Here is a 26,733-nt window from a genome sequence, read left to right as displayed (position 1 = left end):
AGGATGAAGCCACCTGGGAATGAGAGGAAGATCTACGGAAAGACCACCCACACCTATTTTCTAGCCAACCCGAATCTCGAGGACGAGATTCATCTTAAGGGGGGTAGGTTTGTAACATCCCAAATTTTCAATTTGAAATATTATACATAGGACATCATATGCATATCATATTTTATTTGCATTTTGGCGTGATCCTAAAAATCCTAAGCAACTCAAGGACCCACGAAGAGAGTTGAAGATTTTATTATTTTCATATTTGAATTTTCTCAAATATTGAAAAGTGGGTCACTTTGGTTTTAATTATTTTTCCTCTCCAAATAATATTTTCAATATTAAAAATATATGAGAGGAGATAATATGACTTCTCCAAAATAAATGAAATATTGGAGGAAAAATGTTAAAATCAAATAATAATTTTTCTTTGGATTTTATTGCTATTTTATTTGAATTAGAAAAATATGCATTTTTTAAAATTGCATTTTAGGCCAAGAAAATGTTCACTTTGTTCTAAATATTCTATTCAGATGGTGAAAATTATTTTTGGTATTTTTAGATTTTTATTTTTATTTATTTAGGATTTTTTTCTTGGCGGAATCTTATTTAAAAAAAAGTTTATTCTGGACCGAACTAGGTCGAGGCCCAGCCGCGCGCCTCCGACTCGGGAGAGGACTCCCGAGCGCCGCCGCCGCCGCCACCATGGACGTGTCCGTCCTGGACAGGTCGCCGCGCCCTCTCCCCCAAGCACCCAGCCCCCCGGCCTTTAAATACCCGTCGTCGCACCTCGCCACCACCCCGAGCCGCGCCGCCAGCCCCGCCTCCTGCGCCTAGCGCCGCCCTCGCCTAGCCCCGTCCGAGCCGCCGCCTCATGCCGCCCCGTCCGCCAGAATCGAGCCACCGGAGCCGCTGGATCCGTCGCCGGTTTTTTTTTCTGGTTTAGGTAAAATCGTTCGTTTTAAAAAAAACTAGTTTTTTTGATCGGTTTGGTTTTTTCGGTTTAGTTATTTAGCGTTCGTTCGTTTGTTTTAACAAACGAATTCGTTCTTTAGCCTCTGTTAGCGGACGTTCGTCCGATAGATTTTTCTTTTTCTGTTTATTTTTGGCCAGGGACCTATCCGTGATTGTTTTATCACAGATTAGCCCCTGATCTTCAAACCCTCGCCGTTTCTTAACCGTTTGTCCAAATCCAGTGAAACCAACGCCAAAATCTTCGTCTAGAACCCCTCTTTATGTTTAATCAACTTGAACAAGGTTTTGAAAATTTAAAACTTGGTTTCAAGCAGATTTGTTTATGAAGTTCTTTTGACCGTAGTTTCAGTTCCGTAGCTCCAATTCGATTGATTCTTTTTGCAGATCGAAGCTCTTCAGTTGAACTTTCAGTTTGGATCTTCCTATTTGAAGTTTTACCCTTGCATCTTTGCTTGAGTGCTTATGTATGCTATTGTTTGTTTGTGATAGAATTCCCGGAGTGTGCAACGTGCTACTACGAGTCTCTAGGTTTTGCGGATCATCAGCAAGGCAAGTAACACTTTGATCATACTCTTTTCTTACCCGGTTTTATGCATTAGTTACAACCCTTAATCATTGCATGAGTAGGATCTCTTAACATGTGGGTTCTGGGAAGTAGATAATGAGGTAGAACCTATTGCCCTTTTTATTATCAAACCCCTGGGAGTTACTTCTACGTTATGCTTATACCGCCATGCTATGCTCGTAGACGTGGATTGGGTTTGCGTGTATCCATGACAGATGTGAGATTGATAATTAATGGTTAACTTAAGGTGGCTACTTAAATACACATCTAGGTGGATTGGTTGCGGGCACCTGGAGAATTTAGTGTTGTCCTAGGATATCCCGGAGTACCCGTGTGATCATCCTATGGTTCGCCACCTAGGCTCAAAGGGATCATAAGATTATTCATGCTAGAAACTTCCGTGTGCAGCCACAAGCTATTATGGGCTCTAGCATAGTGGAGTAAGTTGCATGACCTCTTCCAGTGGTAGGCTAGCAGATGTAGGGGATGTAGGTTGGTACGGTCTACCCAGGGTTAGAGTTAATGCTTCTGAAAGACTGTGTCTCGGTCATCCGTTTCTCAAACACCATGTAGTGCGAGAAATCCAATGGAGGAGATCGAGTCTTGTGGGGAAAAATGTGCAAACCTTTGCAGAGTGTATAAACTAATCATGGTTAGCCGTGTCCCCGATTATGGACATCTTGAGTATCTGGATCTTGGATTATCATGTTGATCTCATCACTCTGCTAATTTAATTTGGTTGGGTTTTTAAGACTGTTTAATTTGGATTGAGTTGGAGGAACCTTCTCAATGTTTAACAATTACCATGATAGTTAAATTAAATATATTCCTTTGTTGTAGGGAAAAATTGGCTTTTCGCAAAAACATTATAACCGTAGAGCCTCCACCGGCCTCATGTGCATGTAGTGATAGTCTTGACTTGTTCATTGCTCTACTGTGTTATCTTGCCAGCACATTCCATGTGTTGACCCATTTCGGGCTGCAACCTATCATGTTGCAGACTTTCCAGACGAAGAGTAAGGTGCGCTAGGTCGTTGTCGTGCACTCAGTTATGCCGTTGGAGTTGATGGACTCACTTTATCTTCCAAGCCTTCCGATGTTATCTTAGATGGCCTTAAGCCATATTTATTGCAATAAGTTCTCTTTTGAGACTATCGATGTAATAAGTGTGTGATTGCTACTCTGTTATAAATCCTTCGAAGTACTGTGTGTGTCAGTGTTACCGATCCAGGGATGACACTTATGCACAGAGATTCGACCGTTTGAGGTTGGATCGCTACATGAACGAGTAAAGAGACTTGCCGGTAACGAGATTGAACTAGGTATGATGATACCGACTATCGAATCTCAGGCAAGTAACATACCGATAAGAAAAGGAAATGACATATGTTGTTATGCTGTTTGAACGATAAAGATCTTTGATATGTCCATTTTGCATCATGCTTTTATATCGATGTTTATTGCATTATGGGTTGTTATTACACATTATGTCACAATACTTATGCCTATTCTCTCTTATTTTACAAGGTTTACATAAAGAGGGAGAATGCCGGCAGCTGGGATTCTGGGCTGGAAAAGGAGCAAATATTAGAGACCTATTCTGCACAGCTCCAAAAGTCCTGAAACTTCATGGAAGACGTTTTGAGAATATATAAAAAATACTGAGCGCAAGAAGTTCACCAGGGGGGCACACCCTGCCCACAAGGGTGGGGGGCGTGCCCTACCCCCTGTGCGCGCCCCCTACCTCGTGGGCCCCGTGGTGGCCCTCCAATGGCCATCTTCTGCTATATGGAGTCTTTCGATGAGAAAAAAATCATAAGCCATCTTCCCTGACGAGACTCCGCCGCCACGAGGCGGAACCTTGGCGGAACAAATCTAGGGCTCTGGCGGAGCTGTTCTGCCCGGGAAACTTCCCTTCGGGAGGAGGAAATCATCGCCATCGTCATCACCAACGATCCTCTCATCAGGAGAGGGCAATCTGAAAGCACAAGTGCTCCCTAGGTGGTTTTGGTAATTAATGACAACATATCTCTTGTTGGACTAACGTTTCTATCTAGTATGTTTCAGATAAGTTCAACAATGGAGTGGCATGGACTAAAGGTTGTGGGAATTTCTCCAAGATGCTAAGGACAAAGGATTGGCTAAAGCTTAAAGCTCAAGACTCTTCATTTTACATTTTAGTGATCCAAGATCACATTGAGTCCATAGGAAAAGCCAATACTATCAAGGAGGGATGAGGTGTTGCTTAATGAGCCTCTTGCTCAAGTGCTTAATGATATGCTCCAAAATCCTCAGCTACTTTCCCACTTCCACATATGACCTAAACCCAAAGCCAAACTCGGCCTTACCGATTCTTTCAATCCGGCGCCACCGAGTTTCACTTGTCATAGCCACTGCCAGAAACCCTAATCAGTTCGATCTCACCGATGGGATCTCGGTCTCACCGAGATGGGCTTGGAAACTCTCTGTTACCTATTGCAATACTCTCAGTCCCACCGAGATATGCAATCGGCCCCACCGAGTTTGCTTGACCAACTCTCTGTTTCGCTTATTACCCAAATCGGTCCCACCGAGTTTGAGTAATCGGTCAAACCGAGTTTTGGATTTACCCTAACCCTACCATATCGGTCCTACCGAGTTGCATGTCAGTCCCACTGAAAATCTCTAACGGTCACTAGGTTTACTATTTCGGTCTGACCGAGTTTGTTGATTCGGTCCCACCGAGATTGGTAAATTGTGTGTAACGGTTGGATTTTGTGTGGAGGCTATAAATACCCCTCCACCTCCTCTTCACTCGTGGAGAGAGCCATCAGACTAAGCCTACATTTCCAGCATCCTATTTCTGAGAGAGAACTACCTACTCATGTGTTGAGGCCAAGATATTCCATTCCTACCATATGAATCTTGATCTCTAGCCTTCCCCAAGTTGCTTTCCACTCAAATCTTCTTTCCACCGAATTCAAATCCTGTGAGAGAGAGCTGAGTGTTGGGGAGACTATCATTTGAAGCACAAGAGCAAGGAGTTCATCATCAACACACCATTTGTTACTTCTTGGAGAGTGGTGTCTCCTAGATTGGCTAGGTGTCACTTGGGAGCCTCCGACAAGATTGTGGAGTTGAACCAAGGAGTTTGTAAGGGCAAGGAGATCGCCTACTTCGTGAATATCTACCGCTAGTGAGGAAAGTCCTTCGTGGGCGATGGCCCTGGTGGGATAGACAAGGTTGCTTCTTCGTGGACCCTTCGTGGGTGGAGCCCTCCGTGGACTCGCGCAACCGTTACCCTTCGTGGGTTGAAGTCTCCATCAACGTGGATGTAGGATAGCACCACCTATCCGAACCACGGGAAAAACATCCGTGTCTCCAATTGCGTTTGAATTCTCCAAACCCTTCCCTTTACATCCTTGCAAGTTGCATGCTTTACTTTCCGCTGCCTATATACTCTTTGCATGCTTGCTTGATATGTATTATGAATGTTGAAATTGTGCCTAAACTCCACTTAAACCGAAAAAGCTTAAAAACTGCAACTTTAGCATTAAGTGTCTAATCACCCCCCCCCCCTCTAGACACATCTACTTCAAGGTCCTACAAGTGGTATCAGAGCTTTGGTCTCCATTGCCTTGGTTTAATCACCATTGGAGGAAGATGGATGTGTCTACTTTAGGGAGTCTTAGACATAGAGTGCCTATTCTTGATGGAGAGTATTTTCATGAGTGAAAAATGAGATGCTTGTAATTTTCAATCAATATCATTTGAACAAGTATATTGCTAGCCCTTGTGCGCCTCATATTGATCCTTTGCATCCTACCCTAGATGAAGATATTGACATGATTCGCAATCTTAGAACTATTGAGCTCATCATTAGAGGATTGCCCAAAAATTTGATTGCTAGTTTGCCTACTCTTAATTGTGCCTATACTATATGGAAATTTCTTGAGGAACGATTTCCCGATCATTCCTTGAAAAATTTGGATGAAATTCTCCATAAATCTATTACCTTGAGTAAGATGAACTCTAGTGATCCTAGTTTTGGTGATTGTCTATTTGAGCTTACCAATCTCAAGCGTGCTAAAGGAGATGTTGGAATTATTATATCCGAAGCTATAAGAATTCATAAAAGTGACCACTTTGATGATCATTTATCTAATGAATTACCCTCTCTAGGAAATGATGAGTCACAAAATCATGGTGAACATGGATACTATGATGATGATGATGATAGTGACTTCGATCTTGATGATGCAATGAGACATTTTGGTCTTATGGCAAATCTTCGGGGATATGTGTCAGGAGGAAAGGAATGGGTTCTTGATAGTGGATGTACTGATCATATGACCGGAGATGAAGAGATGTTCCGTGAGCTTGCTGAAAATGACGGCCCTCGAAAATATGTCACCTTTGGTGATAATTCAAAGGGTAAAGTGGTTGGCCTTGGTAAGGTGGCCATCTCACATGTTAGTTCCATTCAAAATGTCATGCTCGTTGAATCTCTCGGCTACAACTTACTTTTGGTATCTAGACTTGCTGATTTCGGTTTGAATGTCCTATTTACTAAGGTAGATTGCCAAGTATTTCATCGAGACAATCATAAAATGGTCTTTACCGGTATGCGTAGAGGTGATCTTTACATTGTCGATTTCTCTAAAAAGGCACAACCTAAAACTTGCTTTATTGCTAAATCCTCAAAAGGTTGGTTGTGGCATAGACGACTAGGTCACGTTGGCATGAGAAACCTTGACAAGCTTATTAAAGGAAATCATATCCTTGGAGTTAACGATGTCATATTTGATAAGGATAGACTTTGCAGTGCTTGTCAAGCAGGTAAACAGGTTGGAGGAAGGCATCCCGTGAAGAACATCATGACCACAAGGAGGCCACTCGAGCTACTTCATATGGATCTTTTTGGTCCCAACGCCTACAAGAGTCTCGGTGGAAATTCTTTTGGTCTAGTTATAGTTGATGATTTTTCAAGATTTACGTGGGTGTTCTTTCTTAATGACAAGTCGCAGGTCCAGAAGATCTTCAAAAACTTCGCTAGGAAGGCCCAAAATCAGTTTGACGTGAAGATCAAGAAGGTTCGGAGTGACAACGGAACGGAGTTCAAGAACGCAAATGTGGACACCTTTCTTGACAAAGAAGGGATTTCACGCGAGTTCTCGGCTACGTACACACCTCAACAAAATGGAGTTGTTGAGAGGAAGAACCGGACGCTCATCGAAATGGCAAGAACGATGCTTGATGAATACAAGACGCCGAAGCACTTTTGGGCAGAAGCGGTTGAGACAGCTTGTCATGCAACAAATCGCTTGTATCTTCACAAGCTACTCGGCAAGACGGCATACGAGCTCCTCACCGGTAACAAACCCCAAGTTGGATACTTTCGAGTATTCGGCTCAAAGTGCTAAATTCTTGACAAGCATCGTCGTTCAAAGTTTGCTCCTAAATCTCATGAAGGTTTTCTACTTGGTTATGGCTCAAACTCTCACACTTACCGTGTCAAACAATTTCACCCGAAAGGTTGAAGAGACGGTAGATGTGAAGTTTGATGAATCTAATGGCTCGCAAGTAGAGCAATTGCCAATCGATGTAGGAGACAAAGACCCTTTAGAAGCAATCCAAGACTTGTCTATTGGCAAAATTCGTCCAACGGAGGTGAAGGAGAGTACCTCGTCCGTCCAAGTGGAAGCTTCTACTCCATGACAAGGTGAACCAAGAATTGATACGGAAGCATCCACAAGTGGGACACACCAAGATGAAGAAGACAAGGAAATGCATCAAGACAAACATCAACAACCTCCTTCTCCACCACGACAAGAGAACGACAACGTCAACAATGAAGAAGGCCAAGAAGAAGAACAAGATGAAGAAGATGTTCAACGAAGACCCAAGCAAAAGCTCTCACGAGTTCGATCAAGAATTGCCAAAGATCATCCCGTCGAGCAAATCTTCAATGATATACAAACCGGGAGAATCACTCGCTCAAAAACTCGTTTAGCTAACTTTTGTGAAAACTATTCATTCATCTCTAGCATTGAACCTATGAAGGTTGAAGAAGCATTGGAAGATCCGGATTGGATAAACGCTATGCATGAAGAGCTACACAACTTTGAGAGAAACCAAGTTTGGACATTGGTTGAGAAGCCCGACAACAACCACAACATCATTGGTACCAAATGGGTGTTTCGCAACAAGCAAGATGAAGATGGACAAGTGGTTCGCAACAAAGCACGTCTCGTCACCCAAGGGTACACACAAGTCGAAGGTATGGACTATGGTGAGACATATGCTCCCGTTGATAGACTTGAGTCCATTCGCATCTTACTTGCCTATGCTAATCACCATAATATCACCTTGTACCAAATGGACATTAAAAGTGCTTTTCTAAATGGTGAAATAGAGGAGGAAGTTTATGTCAAACAACCTCCCGGCTTTATCAATCCTAAGAAACCAAATCATGTTTTACAAACTTCACAAAGCTCTTTATGGTCTTAAACAAGCTCCTAGAGCATGGTATAAATGCTTGACCAAGTTCCTTATTACAAGTGGTTTTGAAATTGGTAAAATTGATTCTACTCTTTTTACTAAAAGGGTTAATGGAGAACTATGTGTATGCCAAATTTATGTTGATGATATCATATTTGGTTCAACTAACCCTCTCTTCAGTGAAAAGTTTGGAAAGCTAATGTCAGAGAAGTTTGAGATGTCTATGATGAGTGAACTCAAATTCTTTCTCGGTTTGCAAATCAAGCAAACTAAGGAAGGTACATTTGTTTCTCAAACAAAGTACACCAAGGACTTATTCAAGAAGTTCAATATGCAAGAAAGCAAAGGTATGCCTACACCCATGCCTACTAGTGGACATCTTGATTTGACCAAAGATGGTGAACCGGTTGATCAAAAGGTTTATCGCTCTATGATTGGTTCTTTGTTATACCTATGTGCTTCACGTCCCGACATTATGCTAAGTGTGTGCATGTGTGCACGTTATCAAGCTGCTCCTAAAGAATGTCATCTTAAGGCCGTGAAAAGGATAGTGAGATACTTAATTCATACACCAAACTTTGGCATTTGGTATCCTAAGAGGTCTTCTTTTGATCTTGTTGGCTATTCCGACTCGGATTATGCCGGAGACAAGGTTGATAGAAAGTCTACTTCGGGTACTTGTCAATTTCTTGGTAGATCTCTTGTGTCTTGGTCTTCCAAGAAACAAAACTCGGTATCCTTATCCACCGCCGAAGCGGAATACATTGCCGCTGGTTCATGTTGTGCTCAATTACTTTGGATGACCCAAACTCTTAAAGATTATGGGATCTATGTGAAACATGTTCCACTGCTTTGTGACAATGAAAGTGCTATCAAAAATTGGTCATAATCCTATACAAAATTCTCGAACTAAGCATATTGAAGTTCGTCATCATTTCATTCGAGACCATGTTGCTAAGGGTGACATTGATCTTAAGCATGTTCGCACCGATAAGCAATTAGCGGATATATTTACTAAACCTCTTGATGAAAAAGTATTTTGCAGGTTGAGAGGTGAATTGAACATTATTGATGCTTCGAACTTGGAGTAGGAACTCCATTGGATACATGCAAGACATGAGCTTATGACTAATCCATGATATATCTCTTATGATGACTATCTTATGTCTTGGATATATTTGTACCTTGCATGTTGTCTAACCCATGTAGGTGCTTGGTTGAATCTAATTCCATGAGATTGCGACTCACTCACATCTTGAGCAATCTCTACATCACCAAGTCTCTACACAATGGTGGTTGAAGACAAGGAAGCACAAAACCATTAAAACATATCCTTTGACAAATTCTATGTTGAGCTTCATGATTGTCATTTTTGGATACACAAGTGCTCTTCCTTGCAAGAACTAACCCATGTAGGTAGATGAACTCAAACTCCAAGTGGTTCTCCCAACTCTTGATGAGCTACATCAACCTTGAGCACCCACACAAGTTCAACTACATGAGCAAGAACCACACCACCACCCAAGGTATGTTATTCCATCTTAGAGAAGCTTTACTCCAAGACATGAGTCAAAGCAACTCAACAAGATGTGAATACATCAAGATGCTTAAACGAAACTCTAGATGAAGTTATCTTGTGTTATTGCATTTGTCTCATGCATGTTTATTTTCTTTCTCTCTTTCAAAAAAAAACTTCATCTAGATCTTTCAGTTTCTTCTCTTTTCTTTTTGTTTTTGTTCTGCATTTTCTGCATTCAATTCCTTGCAAATCTTTGTGAGATCCTACATGTCTAGTGAGCTGAGGTGACAAGTGTTTTTCTCTGTGTGAACTCGGTTTCACCGACTTGTAATTTTCGGTCCAACCGAATCTTTTCGGTACCACCAAAACATGCCACTCGGTGCCACCGACTTCGCAATAGGAAAAACAGTTTGCCACTTGTTCTATATTTCTTCTGATCCAGCTCTACTCAATGAATCTTGTCCTCTACAAGCATCATAGTTTTATCCATTGCTTTGTGCTGAGTCTCAAGGACCAAACCTATACGACGGATTCCAGAAAGCCCTTCTTGGAAATTGATGTCAAAGGGGGAGAGAGAGATCACATCAAAGCTCAAGGGGGAGAGAAAGTCTCAAGGACCAAACCCACAAGAGAGAAAGTATTAAGGGGGATAAAGAGATTTCCAGGGGGAGAGAATACTCAAGGATCCCAGATGCTTGATGTTCAAGAGGAGAGATGTCACATGTCTTTTTGGGGGAAAGACATGTTCATATGTGCTTATTTGCATTAAGTTCTATCCATTTGTATCTTTCAGCTCTGATTTTCTGTTCCCTATCTTCTCCCAATATCCCATGTAAGATTCAGGGGGAGCAAGACACCTAAGGGAAAGAAATCAGTCAAATTCATTGCATATCTTTACTCTTGGGGACATGTTGAATCCAATGTGGTACCTTGTACTCACTCTCTACATGTCATCCCAGTCTTGGTTCTCTTGTGGCTTCTTTGGTTTGCTCTGGCTAGTGGAGGTGCCTGTGTTATCTAACCTTGTTTGTGCAGGTTCATTCCATCCTAAGCCAGCTAAAGACTACAAGGTAAGTGTATGCATCAAAATCATGAGTATGAGGAATTCTTGCTTATGTACATACTGTTTGCAAGAAGGACTCATGAGCATGAAGGTATTTTCCTTGATAATCTTTTGCTCTGATGCATATGGCCAAGATACATGTAACACATTGCCTACTCTGTCATGGTTATGCTCTCACATGCCTCTATATTTCACATCTACATGAGTGCATACATGTAGGGGGAGCCTATGCTTGTTACATGTCCTTCCAAAGCTTTACTTGCTGTTCTTTATATCTTTATCTAAAGCTTTGATGTATGTTGACATCAATTACCAAAAAGGGGGAGATTGAAAGCACAAGTGCTCCCTAGGTGGTTTTGGTAATTAATGACAACATATCTCTTATTGGACTAACGTTTCTATCTAGTATGTTTCAGATAAGTTCAATAATGGAGTGGCATGGACTAAAGGTTGTGGGAAGTTCTCCAAGATGCTAAGGACAAAGGATTGGCTAAAGCTTAAAGCTCAAGACTCTTCATTTTACATTTTAGTGATCCAAGATCACATTGAGTCCATAGGAAAAGCCAATACTATCAAGGAGGGATGAGGTGTTGCTTAATGAGCCTCTTACTAAAGTGCTTAATGATATGCTCCAAAATCCTCAGCTACTTTCCCACTTCCACATATGACCTAAACCCAAAGCCAAACTCGGCCTTACCGATTCTTTCAATCTGGCGCCACCGAGTTTCACTTGTCATAGCCACTGCCAGAAACCCTAATCAGTTCGGTCTCACCGATGGGATCTCGGTCTCACCGAGATGGGCTTGCAAACTCTCTGTTACCTATTGCAATACTCTCGGTCCCACCGAGATATGCAATCGGCCCCACCGAGTTTGCTTGGCCAACTCTCTGTTTCGCTTATTACCCAAATCGGTCCCACCGAGTTTGAGTAATCGGTCAAACCGAGTTTTGGATTTACCCTAACCCTACCATATCGGTCCTACCGAGTTGCATGTCAGTCCCACCGAAAATCTCTAACGGTTACTAGGTTTACTATTTCGGTCTGACCGAGTTTGTTGATTCGGTCCCACCGAGATTGGTAAATTGTGTGTAACGGTTGGATTTTGTGTGGAGGCTATAAATACCCCTCCACCTCCTCTTCACTCGTGGAGAGAGCCATCAGACTAAGCCTACATTTCCAGCATCCTATTTCTGAGAGAGAACTACCTACTCATGTGTTGAGGCCAAGATATTCCATTCCTACCATATGAATCTTGATCTCTAGCCTTCCCCAAGTTGCTTTCCACTCAAATCTTCTTTCCACCGAATTCAAATCCTGTGAGAGAGAGCTGAGTGTTGGGGAGACTATCATTTGAAGCACAAGAGCAAGGAGTTCATCATCAACACACCATTTGTTACTTCTTGGAGAGTGGTGTCTCCTAGATTGGCTAGGTGTCACTTGGGAGCCTCCGACAAGATTGTGGAGTTGAACCAAGGAGTTTGTAAGGGCAAGGAGATAGCCTACTTCGTGAAGATCTACCGCTAGTGAGGCAAGTCCTTCGTGGGCGATGGCCATGGTGGGATAGACAAGGTTGCTTCTTCGTGGACCATTCGTGGGTGGAGCCCTCCGTGGACTCGCGCAACCGTTACCCTTCGTGGGTTGAAGTCTCCATCAACGTGGATGTAGGATAGCACCACCTATCCGAACCATGGGAAAAACATCCGTGTCTCCAATTGCGTTTGAATTCTCCAAACCCTTCCCTTTACATCCTTGCAAGTTGCATGCTTTACTTTCCGCTGCCTATATACTCTTTGCATGCTTGCTTGATATGTATTATGAATGTTGAAATTGTGCCTAAACTCCACTTAAACCGAAAAAGCTTAAAAACTGCAACTTTAGCATTAAGTGTCTAATCACCCCCCCTCTAGACACATCTACTTCAAGGTCCTACACAATCTCCATCAACATCTTCACCAGCACCATCTCCTCTCAAAACCCTAGTTCATCTCTTGTATCCAATTCTTGTCTCCAAGTCCGGGATTAGTACCCATGGGTTGCTAGTAGTGTTAATTACTCCTTGTAGTTGATGCTAGTTGGTTTATTTGGTGGAAGATCATATGTTCAGATCCTATATGCATATTAATACCCCTCTGATTATGAACATGAATATGCTTTGTGAGAAGTTACGTTTGTTCCTGAGGACATGGGATAAGTCTTGCTGTTAGTAGTCATGTGAATTTGGTATTCGTTCGATATTTTGATGAGATGCATGTTGTCTCTCCTCTAGTGGTGTTATGTGAACGTCGACTACATGACACTTCACCATTATTTGGGCCTAGAGGAAGGCATTGGGAAGTAATAAGTAGATGATGGGTTGCTAGAGTGACAGAAGCTTAAACCATAGTTTATGCGTTGCTTCGTAAGGGGCTGATTTGGATCCACATGTTTCATGCTATGGTTAGGTTTACCTTAATACTTTTGTTGTAGTTGCGGATGCTTGCAATAGAGGTTAATCATAAGTGGGATGCTTGTCCAAGTAAGGACAGTACCCAAGCACCGGTCCACCCACATATCAAATTATCAAAGTACCGAACGCGAATCATATGAACGTGATGAAAACTAGCTTGGCGATATTCCCATGTATCCTCGGGAGCGCTTTACATCATATAAGAGTTTGTCCAGGCTTGTCCTTTGCTACAAAAAGGATTGGGCCACCTTGCTGCAGTTTATTTACTTTTGTTACTTGTTACTCGTTACAAATTATCCTATCACAAAACTATCTGTTACCTATTATTTCAATGCTTGCAGAGAATACCTTGCTGAAAACCGCTTATAATTTCCTTCTGCTCCTCGTTGGGTTTGACACTCTTACTTATCAAAAGGACTACGATAGATCCCTGATACTTGTGGGTCATCAATATTCCTAGAATATGTAGGAGCCAATATGAGCATCTAGCTTCCGCTACTGGTTATTGACTGAAGATGTGGCTCGGTCATGTCTACATAGTTCTCGAACCCGTAGGGTCCGCACACTTAACGTTCGATGACGATTTGCATTATGAGTTATGTGATTTGATGACTAAAGTTTGTTTGGAGTCCCGGATGAGATCACCGACATGACGAGGAGTCTCGAAATGGTCGAGAGGTAAAGATTCATATATTGGAAGGTTGCATTTGGACATCGGAATGGTTCTGAGTGGTTCGGGCATTTTTTTTGGAGTACCGGGAGGTTATCGGACCCCTCCCCCCCCCCCCCCGGGAGAAGTATTGGGCCTATTGGGACTTATTGGAGGAAGGAGAAAGGCCACACGAGAGGGGTGCGCCCCCCTTGCCCAAACCGAATTGGACTAGGGGAGGGGGCCCGCCCCCCTCTTTCCTTCTCCCTCTCTTTCCCTTCCCCTTTTCCCTCTCCGGTGGAAGGAAGGAGGGGGCCGAATCCTACTTGGACTAGGAGTCCAAGTAGGACTCCCCCCTTATGGCGCGACCCCTTAGGCCGGCCACCTCCTCCTACCCCCTTTATATACGGAGGCGGGGGCACCCCAAAGGCACAACAGACATCTCTTAGCCGTGTGCGGTGCCCCCTCCACAGTTTACCACATCGGTCATATCGTCATAGTGCTTAGGTGAAGCCCTGCGCCGGTAACTTCATCGTCACCGTCACCACGCTATTGTGCTGACGGAACTCTCCCTCGTCCTTTACTGGATCAAGAGCTCGAGGGACGTCATCGTTCTGAACGTGTGCAGAACACAGAGGTGCTGTACGTTCGGTACTTGGATCGGTTGGATTGTGAAGACGTTCGACTACATCAACCGCGTTACTAAACGCTTTCGCTTTCGGTCTACGAGGGTACGTGGAGACACTCTCTCGTCTCGTTGCTATGCATCTCCTAGATAGATCTTGCGTGATCGTAGGAATTTTTTTGAAATACTGCGTTCCCCAATAGAGACCCCACCAACTAATGAAGGCAACACCCTCCCCTGGTTGGCCGCATGCCAATCGGGTCCACCTGACGCATGCAATTGCTGACAGCCAGACCCATCTCAACCATCGAGTGTGAAGTAGCGCGTGAGAGAGTGCACACAAGCGCGATCGGAAACACCACAGAAGGGTGGCCCTGGCCGCACCCGTGGGCCACGTGTTATGGACCTCGAGGAAATTTGTCCAGGTGTGAGGTGGCCTTTGAGATCTAAACGCACCAAGCAGCCAATCGTGCGAGGCCCGTGCGCAACAAACGGCGTGGTCGGCACTCTCGCGTCGCGAGGCCCCTAGGAGGCGGGTACTTCAACATCATTTATAGGACTAATGTATATGCTGGTAACCTCACCATTAGAATAATTGGTTAACACACTGCACTTTAGGCAACACATAACCAAACAACGACACATTGCATATGAGGAGCACATACCCGCAACCAAATGTCGTGCTTGCGTTTGTGCTGCCATGTAGTGTGGGGATTTGTGGGCAATCAAACAAAGTGTAGAACCTGGTTTAGAGCATGTATGTAGGAGGTCTGAAATTGATGCAGGGAGCAAAACCAATTACACCCAACATTGTTTTTAGGGACATTTACATTTGTGCCCCTAACTCGAACCCACTACACCGATTTACCCCTAATTTCGAAGCATTCTCAAATTTGCCCCTGTGCGGTTATGTGCCCTTACAAAAATGCCCCTCTGTGCCGTATCCACTCAGTCAAAGTCCTTTAACCGTCATTGGGGCGTTTCCTGGACATATTTGCCCATCTATTCACTTGTCACTTACATGTGGGTCCTACCCTAGGAAAAAGAGAAACAAATCTGTCTTATTCACTCTCCCTCACTAATAATATAAAAAACTCTCCCTCTCTCATAACCTCTATCTCTCCTTGACATGTGTGCCAAGGACCCACTTGCAGTGTCCACACCAGTCCACGGGCTCCAAAGCAAGGCGAGGCTCAGCAGGTGGCCGTCGCCAATGAGGGGCGGCACGCCTGCATGTGAAGACCAAGGGGACGGGCTCGGGGTGGTTTGTCGAAGGATTTGCAGGTGGTGGTCGAGGCGGATGGCGGCGAACTGCGACGCCATGCACGGGGAGCGCCTGAGACATTCCGCGGAGGACGTCGATGCTAGCTGTCTCGGTTGAAGGCTAGATCGAGGCCAAAGAGCATGGCCATGTGCCCCTCTCGCCGCCTCTCCTCTGCCCTGCGCGGTGAATTGGGCCTAGGGCCGCCTGTAGACGACGGACGGGACTCTGATCTCTGCCATGGATGTGCTTTTGAGCTCCTAAATGCGTCCACCCCGAGCCACCGTTGACCTCCTCGACCTTAGTGTCCTCGTCGCTGAAATCTAGTGGACCTACTCCCCTCTTCCACTACTCGACCCCGTTCTCGGAGCGCCCTGCCCGAAGCCGGCCGCCATGACTGACCTCGTCTGGCTCGGTCATGTGCGCGCGCCCACCTACCTACGAGTGTCGTGCCCGTGAAGATGAATTGGTGTGCAAGGAGTGCCTCACACAGCTATACTGCCCGCCTCGTGCTCTCCTCCTGCGACCGTCTATAGCCACGTACGGCGAGCCGTCGGCGAGCGCAGCCGGTCGGGCATGCGTTTGGGGACGTGTGGACCGGTGTTGACCCTGGCAGTGGATCCCATGGTCCACATGTTAGAGAGAGTGTGTGTTTTATTGTTATTTTTTATGTTTGTTGGTGTCCATCTGTAAGTTAGAGAGAGGGGATGAGATAGTGAGTTTTTTTAACTTTGGGCAGGTCCACGTGTAAGTTATATATGCATAGAAGGGCGAATATATCTAGAAAACGTCTTATTGATGGTCAAAGGCCTTTGATCAGACGAAAATGACACATAAGGACATTTTTATAAAGGCACCTAACAGGAAAGGGGCACATTTGAACACGCTTCAAAATTAGGGGTAAATCTGAATAATGGGTTCGAGTTAGGGGCTGAAATATAAATGACCCTTTTTTTTATAAGAGCAGAGATAAATGGTGTTTCCTATTTGACTAACATGCCTCAAATAGTCCCGTATTGGCACATGAGCGACCGAGTTGGGCCGACCAATTTAACGCTAGATAAATTGAATGTTGCTTCCGATTTTGGAAACCTTCTACAAGGTCCCTGGATCGGTGCGTGTCCCTTTTTTGTTTTTTATGTTTCGAAAAAAGTTACCTTAAAAAAATGTTTGTAATTTTTATAAAATGTTTTTAGATTAAGAAAAAAAACAGGTTTTTTGGTGTGTTTTCAAATATTGTTTGGAATTTATGAAATCCGCATTTTCAGAATTTGTTCACAGTAAAAAAAGCATTCTCAAAATTTGTTTTTTTAAAATGATTCCGTTTTTTAGAAAATCGTAACTTCATTTTTCAGAAATTTGAAAATTTGTTCGCATTTTCAGTAAATATTTTCTTTTACAATAAAATATATTCGTATTTCTAGAAAAGTTAGATTTGTTTCAAAAAGGTTGCTACAGTTGACCTTTTTTAGAGAATGCAACAATGAGCTTTTTGTTTTTGAGAATGATGCAACAATGAGCTTTTTTTTTGAGAGAGAATGATGCAACAATGAGCTGATTGCTACAGTACCGTGCGCTACAGAGTCCGGCCGGCCCAGTCGTTGCCTCCTCTGTGCGCCTGAGTCCCCGAGATAAAATATCGACTCGTTCAGTGTGTGCCAGCGAGCCCATCCTTAGATTCATCTCTCCCTTCCACTCCCATTCCTCCTCCGGCCGCCACCTCCGCATCGACCTCCTCGGTTGCCATGGGCATGGATGACCACGAATTCCGGCTGCTCACGATCCCTCCGCCCATCCACCCCGAGGATCCGGACTCTCCTCTTCCGGAGACCATCCTCATCGACTCGTTCGGCTACCTCAGCGACCGCACCAACGCCACCACTGCCAATGGCCGCAGGAGCAGGACCAAGAAGAAGGGCAAGCGCATCCTGGTCACCTTCTGGCCGGCTGCCCCGCCGCGCGTCTCCTGCTTCACCGTCCACTGCCCAGATCTGAAGCCCGACGCGTACGGCAGCATCCCCAAGGTCTGCTACACGGAGGACGGCCTCGCCCTGCTCTGCATCATCATCTGCCCCGAGCGCCAGGACACGTACCCCAAGAACATCCGCCACTTCGTCTACCAGGCCGGCACCAAGAATACTCCGCCGTCGGTCAAGCTCGTCCACTCGCCCCCCGACTTCACCTTCTTCGACCACGAGGTCGCGTTGCTGCGCCGCCGCGACCAGGACATGTTCTTCATCGCCGTGCTCCGCTGGGCCTTCGTTGAGTCGGAGTTCACCGACGGGCACTTTAATCTCCACCTGTACAGCTCCAAGACAAAGACATGTCACAAAATTTGGATAAAATGTTTCGCATGCACATCTCGACATCCACGTTCTCGCAAAGTCATTTCGCAAAGAACCGACAACTTTTGTGTCCCGTGTGAAAACAGCAAAATTCAGTGTGTTTAAAAAGGGCTTTTCATGAGACATCTTTTTTTTTACACAAGCCACAAAAATTATCGGTTTTCCGCGAAACTTGGCACACACACGTAGAATATTGAGATGATGCTTCAAAAGAATTTCTTCGGAATTCTGTGACATCTTGAAAAGCTTTTTCCCGTGGCAGGATTATGCGGCCATGTGCCAATGTGGATTTCTCCATCTCACATATGTTGTTAAATAAATAGTGGACAAGTCTGAGGAAATCTAGACATTTTTATCTTCTGATTGCTTCAAGCCTCACACCCAGTTAAGAGTATATCAAGGGTGTATCTAAAGCCTTTTGTGGAAAGTTTTCTTGAACACGTTGTTCATTCCTTCACTCCTTTGGGTTGATGTCATATATGCACTAAAAGAATCCCGGCGATAGATAGTAGCCCACTTCTCATGCAACTTGTACAGATTTCTTATCCAAGAATTATCCTCAATCTGATACTTAAGCAATAGCTCATTCCATCTATTCTCAAAATGTGCCAGTGATCTATCTTCATACACACACCTTTTGAATTCTTTAAGAAAATTATCATTGTCGCCGATTACTTGACTTAGATGTTTTGCAGCATTTTGATACAAATGCCATAAACAAAGACGATGTCGTGTTCTTGGGAAAACCCTTCCAATAGCATTTATAATGGTGGCACATTGATCGGTGAATATTGTTTCAGGCTGCTTACCAGACATAGCTTGTAGAAAGGTTCTAAAAACCCACTCAAAGGTATCTGCAGATTCATTAGATAGTAGTGCTGCACCAAAAAGAATAGTCTGCTTGTGATGATTAACACCAATAAACGGAGCAAATGGCATTTGAAACTTATTTGTTGAAAATGTGGTGTCAAAGGAAAGGGCGTCTCCAAAGACAGAATAGTCCATGATAGCTTGTCCATCAGTCCAAAAGATGTTCATTATTGTACCATCATCATCATCTAACTGCATGGCATAGAAAAACGAAGGGTCCTCAGCTTGCTTGTTCTTTAGATACTTCATTAATGTTTGTGCATCTTTGGTTTCCAAATACATTGAGCGCTCACTTCGCAAATAATTGTTGCAATCCATTTGCAAGAAGGGTATAGCATCTTTACCATACCAAAGCTCGCAAAAATCATATATTTCGGCTTGTTTAATTCCCGATGTCCTCATTTGCTTAATCATGTGGCGATCGGCATCTAAGAGTTGACGCTGCGATCTAAGCATGTGCCTCTTATCTGGACTTACAAGCTGGTGATTGTGGTCGAGCGTAACTTTCTGAGCAGTCCAGATTCCCTCTTGATTGATGCTGAATTGAACTCGAGCCATACAATTAGTCCTCGAAATAGCTTGCTCTTTCTTGGCCACACGTGTTGGATTAGCATTTTTCACACCTACCTTGCTACAAACAAAATATCTGGAACTTGAAGTCCCATCTGCTCTAAACTTCAAGTGGCACTTCCTAATGCTAAATCCCTTGGTTTGAGCATAAGAATTGTAAAATTGGTACGCCTCTTCTTCAGACTGAAAGCACTTCCCAACTCTTGGAGCATTATCTGCATCTTGTATGTCTTGATTATTCAATGGTGTGTTGCTCATTCTCGGCTGGCCATTAGTCTCAGTTCTTGGCAATTGCTGTAAGGTAATTGAATCAATCAAGAGATGCTTCACGAAGAGAGGATCGTGCTAGCTGTTGCATGCGTACTGGTTACTGAACTTACCACGGTCGGAGTAGCCGTGGGCAGAGAGGATTCTGGAGCAGAGGCTGCCGGTGTGCTACTCATCGAGGGCTGGCCATTAGTCTCAGTCGTTGGAAATTGCTGCAAGGTAATTGAATCAATCAAAATAGGCTTCAGGAAGAGGGGATTGTGCTTGGTGTAGCATGTGTACTGATTATTGAACTTACCCTGATTGGAGTAGCCGTGGGCAGAGAGGTGGTCTCCCGATCCAGTGCCTCGTTGCCCTCGTCGGGCTGCGCCATCTTGGCACGCCGTCGCCGGCAAGATGGAAGAGACGGAGATGGGTTTTTCCGTTTTGAAAGATGAAACAGATTAGAAGCTGAAAGGACGGTGCGTGGGGCGTAGGAAACGGAAGTGGGGTGGGCTGGGCTGGAAGCCAGGCGAACACTGCGTTGAGATTCGAACGCCAGATGTCATGCGCTCGAGGTGGTCTCCCGTTTGGCCTCGTGCGACCCAGTCGTACGAGATTTTTTTCCTTGTCTGTTCGGAACATCGTTGTCCTCCAAGGTTACATCAAGTATTTCGAGATGCACAATAATGTCAGACCGAGCTCATACACTGGAAGCTCCCCGATATTAGAAGGTTGGATTGCTGCAACGAAAAAGATAAAAATTTCAAGCATTGGTTCTGGTAGTAACTGGGAGGAGGACTGCACTATCAGATGCTGTGATGATGTCCCAGTGGATAACCCTGTGTATGCCCAAATGTTACCTAATCCGCAGGAGGGTGATGATACCAGGCCAAACCTGAAGAAAATTTGTGTAGGCTATCCTGCTCTTAGCTTGCATGATGGTGATGTTGTTTACCTCATGCACACACTTGATCCCCGTCGGGTTAAGGCCTGTGTGATTGCTCTTGATATGAGGAACAAGACTGTAAAAGGTGTGGCTAATTTTGGCTCTGGAAGACGCCTGGGTTATCACTTCACCTACCTTGAGAGTGGGATCTCCAAGCATCTGGGCATTCTCTCACCGACCAGGTAATTTTGTTTAGAGCTTTCACATTCTTGCTTAGCAAAATGAGGTACAAACTGAAGTATCAATGGTAAACCAGCTTGTATGGGCAGCAGGAGAGTACTTTAGGTACTTTTACCGAGTGGATGTTGATTTGTTACTTCTATGTTCTTATTATGTTGTGCATGTTAATCTCACAAAAGAATGTGTTCCATCGTCCATTACAATTCTGGTTTTCATTATTTATTATTTGGTTTGATCATGTGCAGCTACCAGCTAGTATTCTCTAGATCTATCTGATTTGTTGTTTCAGAATAACTACTGTATTTGTTTCAGGATGGTGAACATTGTGTCTGCATTTATCTTGTTAGCATTTACGTTTCCGTCCAAAAATTCAGCACTTGCTGCTCCCTGTTACCACATTTAAATTCTGTGGTTTCTGTTTGATGAGATGTATTAAAAAGGCTTCATTCAACGCACAAAAGTAAAAGACTGTCCAGCTTAACTTCACCGCATTGTTCCCTAACCGATGTTTCTGCTTGCTTATGGTGTGTTGCACATGAATGATTTCATGAGTGCGCGATGTGCTGTATCTTGCACGCCATGTGGTGTAACTAAACCCTATTGATCCACAACCGTTGTTGAAACGGTGCACCAAGGAAATAATCCTATAGTTGGCTTATTTGAGGGGAAAATATTGCACACCATTGGTAGGTTATCTCATGCCCAGGATTCAGCTTCCATGCATTGTGTGTTTCGTGACAATTTCCCTGGCCATTGTCTATAAACAATAAGATGCACTATGTGCACCAATAAAGCAATGTTTTCCTTTGTTGTGTGCACCTGCTTGGTACATAATCTTGCTTTTGTGTTAATCGTTTATTTCTTTTGTGGAACCAAAATTATTTCCATCACACAAAATAAGCAAAATAGGTAAGCTTAGCTAACCCAGCTGTTTCTTAGTGGGACAAAATTGGCAATCCCTATGGTTGGCTTATTTGAGGGGAAATATTGCAGTGGATCTGTGGCCCCTGTAAAAATGGCAGTACATTTAGGGTCTCCCTCTACTTCATATTAGTTGTCATTCTAGTTTTGTCCAAAGTCAAACCTTTCTTTCTATCTTGATTCTTGAATAACTATCGGTTTCTAGAAATGCGTATAGTTTAGTGTGAACTCCATTTTTCACCCGCTAGTTTAACAATTGGCCCATTTAGCAGAATTTCTTCCCACTTATCCCATTTAGTAAAAGTTGTGTCAGCTTTCACCCCCTTTTAAACTTAACCCATTCTGTAAGGTTGCACCGAGTTATCAGCTCTATGTGGCTTTGCAATATCAGAAACATATTTTGCCCTGGCATATTTAATATCCGACTACCTTCTCAGGTCCTCATCTGTACCTTTGTGTGGCAACTGTTGCTGCCACAATGTTCTCACCTTCTGCTAGCCAGATAGAACTAAACGCGAGAGCTAGCCAGAGCATAATAGGGCACTAGTAGTAGTCCACTTAAGTAGAGTATTTTGGTTGTATTTTTGGTAATTATTGTTTTTGTTCTAGTACTAGTACGTAGCATAAAATTTCTGTGTGCCATGCATGTACAGGACAAGTGTGCATGCTCTAGCTTCTCTTTTCAGGTTTCGGCCAAGCGATCGATGAAGCAAGCGACAGTAGCAACAACCAAGATCGTAGTAGAAGCAGCTAGGATTGTTGAAGTCGCGCATGCCCACGTAGACCTGATGAACGAGTCCTACCAAATATAACTGAATAAACTGGCAAATGTTTCACTAAATGGGAATGTTAACTGGTGAATGCGTTCAATAGTGTCCCTATATTCGTACCATTCGTCAGATATTAGAGTTGGACTAAATAGGGTAAACAGGAGGAATTCCTATTAAATGTGGTAATTGCTGTCACAAATATTAGACTATGGATAAAAAGTGAAATTGACTCTATAGTTTGAGATTATAAGATTTATATTTTTAGATTTGCCATGAGAATTATGCTCGCCATTATACTGTACAAATTTATAGGAATTGATGGCCAAAGATAGAAATGTTAGACTTGGGACAAATCTAGAATTTGAAACACAGGGAGTTGCATGGAATGGAAGAGAACTTGCAAGTTCCGGAAACTGGGTGTTGTATGACAAGAATACTCAATACAGTCAGAAAGAGAGGGCGTGAACAAAATTGCTAATGTTAGTAAGAGCAGAGCGGTTGTTGGAATTTTAATTTAATTGGATAATAGTTTGTTTATGGGTCTTTATAGTCAATGTTTAGATGATTTAACCTCTGCAAGTAGATATTTCATATCATCTAATAGATTTTTTTTTACTATCGTTTATACAGGCAAATATCGAATGCTGCTGAAACAATAAGGGATGTTAAGTAAGAAGCTTGTACAGCAGGCTGCTATGATTGGTGTGCAGGCTGGAAAGAAGCTTGAGTTCAAATTGTTCGAAGGCATGGTCAAAGCCCCGGTCCAAAAAAAGCTTAAGAAGTCTTTCCTACCTCATCCGTGATGTGTATGATGTGTTGCATTCCCAATGGACTTGTATTACTAAAAATCTTCTGCATTGTATCGACTATATTTGTTGGCCGTGTGTGTCCACTATGTTCTATGCTAGCCATGTGAGGTCTATATATATAGACTTGCTAAACTAAGCCTAAACCCAATCTTTTTTATCATTAATTTCCTAGTGGTAACTGGATGTACTCCCTCCGTTCATAAATACTTGTCTTTCTAGGCATTTCAACAAGTGACTACATACGGAGCAAAATGAGTGAATCTACACTCTAAAATATGTCTACATACATCCGTATGTACTAATCATTTGAAATGTCTAGAAAAACAAGTATTTAGGAACGGAGGGAGTAGTTGATAACTAATTTTAGTGAAGCCTTTACGTCCGGCGGTGCGTGCGCTGGTTTATCTGGCTCCATGGTCACGGGCTGTTAGTCCGGTAGTGAAACATTACTGCTCGTATCTTGCTCTCGTAGTCAGGGCATCTTCAAAGTCGATCCTTAAATCACTTGCCTACATCTTCAAAGTTGACCCTTAAATCACTTTCCTACAGGCATGGACCGCCATTCAATATGAGCATGTATTGGTCTGCTTACGGTTTAGACCCTCAAATCACGCGCTGTTCGTTCAGTAGTGAAACATTACTGCTCGTATCTTGCTCTCGTAGTCAGGCATCTCCAAAGTCGACAGCCAAATCACTTGCATACGTCTGGACCTTTGAAGCCATCCAACATAGGCATGAGCGGCCATCCAACGCCTTTGTATCTTGTCGTTTTTCTGCTTTCTTGTGTTGGTTTCGAGTTTGTAATCCTTACCGGTTGATGGCTTTGTTAATTCAAAATCGGCCTCTTTCTTGAGCCTCTGTTCTAAAAAAAAAGCGGCCATCCAACATGAACATGTATTGATCCGCTTGACGGTTTAGACCCTCAAATCACTTGCATACGTCCGGACTTTCGAAGCCATCCAACATAGGCATAGGCCGCCATCCAACATGAGCCTGTATTAGTTCGTTTGACGGTCTAGACGTGTGTGTGTTTTTTTTCTACAGACAAAGTGATGAACTTTTCAAAAAAAATCAATGATTTTTTTAAAATTTGCTGAACTTTTTTCAAATTCGGTGCACTTTTTTCAAAATCAATGAACCTTTTCCAGAATCGATTTTTTTCAAATTCAATGAACTTTTTCCAAAATCGATGAACTTATTTTCAAATTCGGTGAACTTTTTCCCAAATTTGATGATTTTTTTTCAAATTCAATGAAGTTTTTTCAAATCGATGATTTTTTTTCCAAATTCTATGATTTATTGAAACTCGGTGAACTTTTTCAAAACATTTATTTTTTCAAATTTGATGAACTTTTCATAATCTGTGAACATTTTGAATTCATAACTTTTTTTTATTTTTGCGAACTAAAATCATGGTTTTTCTTGGTTCAAATGGTGAACCGTTGACCTTTTCTTTTTAGCGAAGTGAACCGTTGACCAGACAACCGTAAAACGAGCGTACAGCGAGCGGGCGACCACCCAACTCGTGTAACTGGGTCGGCCCATACCAAGCCGCTGTGTGCGCCAGCTCCTGGATGAGACGCCTACAACGCCCTGTTTGATCGGTAATCCGCGCATTGAGTAAACCTAGTTCCTCTTTATTCGACAACAATCGTGGGGGTACATCAAGCCACACATGTCTACCAAGATCTAGTAAGGAAAGCTTTGCTAAACTACCAGCTTCAAAGTTTCTACGTCTACTCTAAAAAATAAAGTGCAAGAAGGATTTATGAAAAATAACACTTTATTTTTTGGGTTATATTGGGCTGATGGGCCATATTATCCCCGTTCTTTCTTGTCGACCCTTCTTTTTTCACAAAGGTCCCTAGGAGCTCCTAGTCAGCGCCAAAGACCGCCCAAATCATCTGAATTTAAAAGTTCATCAAATTTGAAAACAAATTCATCGAATTTGAAAAACATTCATAGTTTTTTTAAAACATGATTTGTTTAAAAAATAAATAAAAAGAAAACTGGAATAAAACCACCCCCGAAATGACCAGCGAATCGGTAAAAAACTGATTCGGAAAGCTTGTGTAAGCTTTCCAATACCGGTGGATTCTCGCGATTGAAGAGAGAAATAAAATAAAGGAAAAAACCTTAGAAAGCACTAATCCTTCGATGGCCTAGGGTTACCGTCATTTTCTTCGAAGAAGCTGGTTGCGAGTTTGAAGTCTGGTATTGCATTATTTTTTTGAACATTTAAAATAGAAGAAAAAAATGAAAATGGGCGGAGCCCAACTAGCGCGCCCGTAGGCGCCCTTTGCAGAAACAATAAGAACAGGGGGCGGGGGCTTTGTGGTCAGCCACACCCTTGTCTGACTGCCCTGTCCCACCAAAAAAAACCACCGCTCTCTCGTGCTTTTTATCGAACACGAGCACCGCATTCATGCTGACCTAGGGCATGCAGCAGGCGACATTGATGTCCCCAATTTGATCGTATGGGAGGGCGAAGCTGACGAACGTGACCTCTTGGGCGTCGCCGCTTCAATGCAGACACCACACCCCGAGAAACCAACTCCGGCCAGCGTCCCCGCTCCAGCGAGTCAAGGACGAGTCAGCATCACCCAAGCGCAACCGCGGCGTCCAGATCGGACACCGTGTCAAGGATGAGACGGCGTCGCCCCCGCACTACCATGGCGTCAATATCGGACGCCGGGCCAAGGACGAGTCAGCGTCATATGACATCATCTACGAGCGGACAACTAACCTACCCATACCAATGATCTTGACTAGGCGGCACCATTTGCTGCCTTCCGGGCCGATTACTCCCCCGCCAAAGCCTTCCCGCATTTCTTCGCCATTGGCGGAGGCTCCACCATTTCATCCCCCTTCGGGGCCTCCTCGTTGGCCACGCCGTCAAGCTCCTCCTCACCTCTGGAGTCTTTGGAACTGGCATCGCTCGGGATCACCTCAAAGGCGAATGGGTTTGGGTGCTCCACGCCCTCCATACCCTCGGGGATTACCCCCCACAGACCGCACGCTGTCATCATCCCGAGGATTTCTTCGTGCCTATCTTCGTGATAGAATGGCTAGGTGGTCTCCGAAAGAGCGTCAATGGCTGTCACACCCTGATTTTTGGCCCTTTCTTTTCTTTTGATTTTGTGAGATTTTTGCTTGAGTTTTTTTCTGTGGCTATGTGGTCTGGAAACTGAAGAAGATGACCTTTTATTTCTTTCCAGAGTGGCTTGTCATCCTCAAGTACATCCCAAGACCTTGCCATTTTCATCCTAGCCCAACCCCAATATTTTTTTCCTTGGAAATATTCCTTTTCCTATTAAAGGAATAACCCAATTTGCCCTAGATTGTGAAGCAACCTATATTTCCATCAGTCCTAATATTCCCAAATAATTCTCATAAATTTATTGGGTCATATATTCCTCAAATATGGCGAAATATTTCAATTGCCATGTTCCTCATCATGCTCAATCAATTCCTTTCCTATTATGTCCTGGAATGGCA

At 43.5% G+C, this 26,733-nt stretch overlaps 2 protein-coding genes across 2 annotated transcripts; one reads left to right on the top strand and one right to left on the bottom strand.

Annotated features, from left to right (window-relative positions):
* The first annotated feature begins 17,266 nt into the window (after nucleotides 1-17,266).
* Nucleotides 17,267-22,592, top strand: LOC147974519 (uncharacterized). The gene is made up of 3 exons (XM_087520065.1): nucleotides 17,267-18,024; nucleotides 20,216-20,737; nucleotides 22,094-22,592. Exons 1-3 carry the CDS (start codon nucleotides 17,321-17,323, stop codon nucleotides 22,152-22,154), a joined length of 1,287 nt encoding a protein of 428 aa, XP_087376191.1. The 5' UTR covers nucleotides 17,267-17,320; the 3' UTR covers nucleotides 22,155-22,592.
* Nucleotides 18,329-20,000, bottom strand: LOC147974520 (protein FAR1-RELATED SEQUENCE 5-like). Its single transcript, XM_087519494.1, has 3 exons — nucleotides 19,926-20,000; nucleotides 19,741-19,839; nucleotides 18,329-19,654 (listed from the first exon to the last, which is right to left on the bottom strand). The coding sequence occupies exons 1-3, from the start codon at nucleotides 19,998-20,000 to the stop codon at nucleotides 18,329-18,331; spliced, it is 1,500 nt and encodes a 499-aa protein (XP_087375620.1).
* Nucleotides 22,593-26,733: the final 4,141 nt, after the last annotated feature.

This window comes from Triticum urartu, chromosome 4A, assembly GCF_056163025.1.
Source record: "Triticum urartu cultivar PI428250 chromosome 4A, HENAU_Tu73, whole genome shotgun sequence".
In the NCBI taxonomy this organism is placed as follows: Eukaryota; Viridiplantae; Streptophyta; class Magnoliopsida; order Poales; family Poaceae; genus Triticum; species Triticum urartu.
This window is presented reverse-complemented; position numbering and strand designations above follow the sequence as displayed.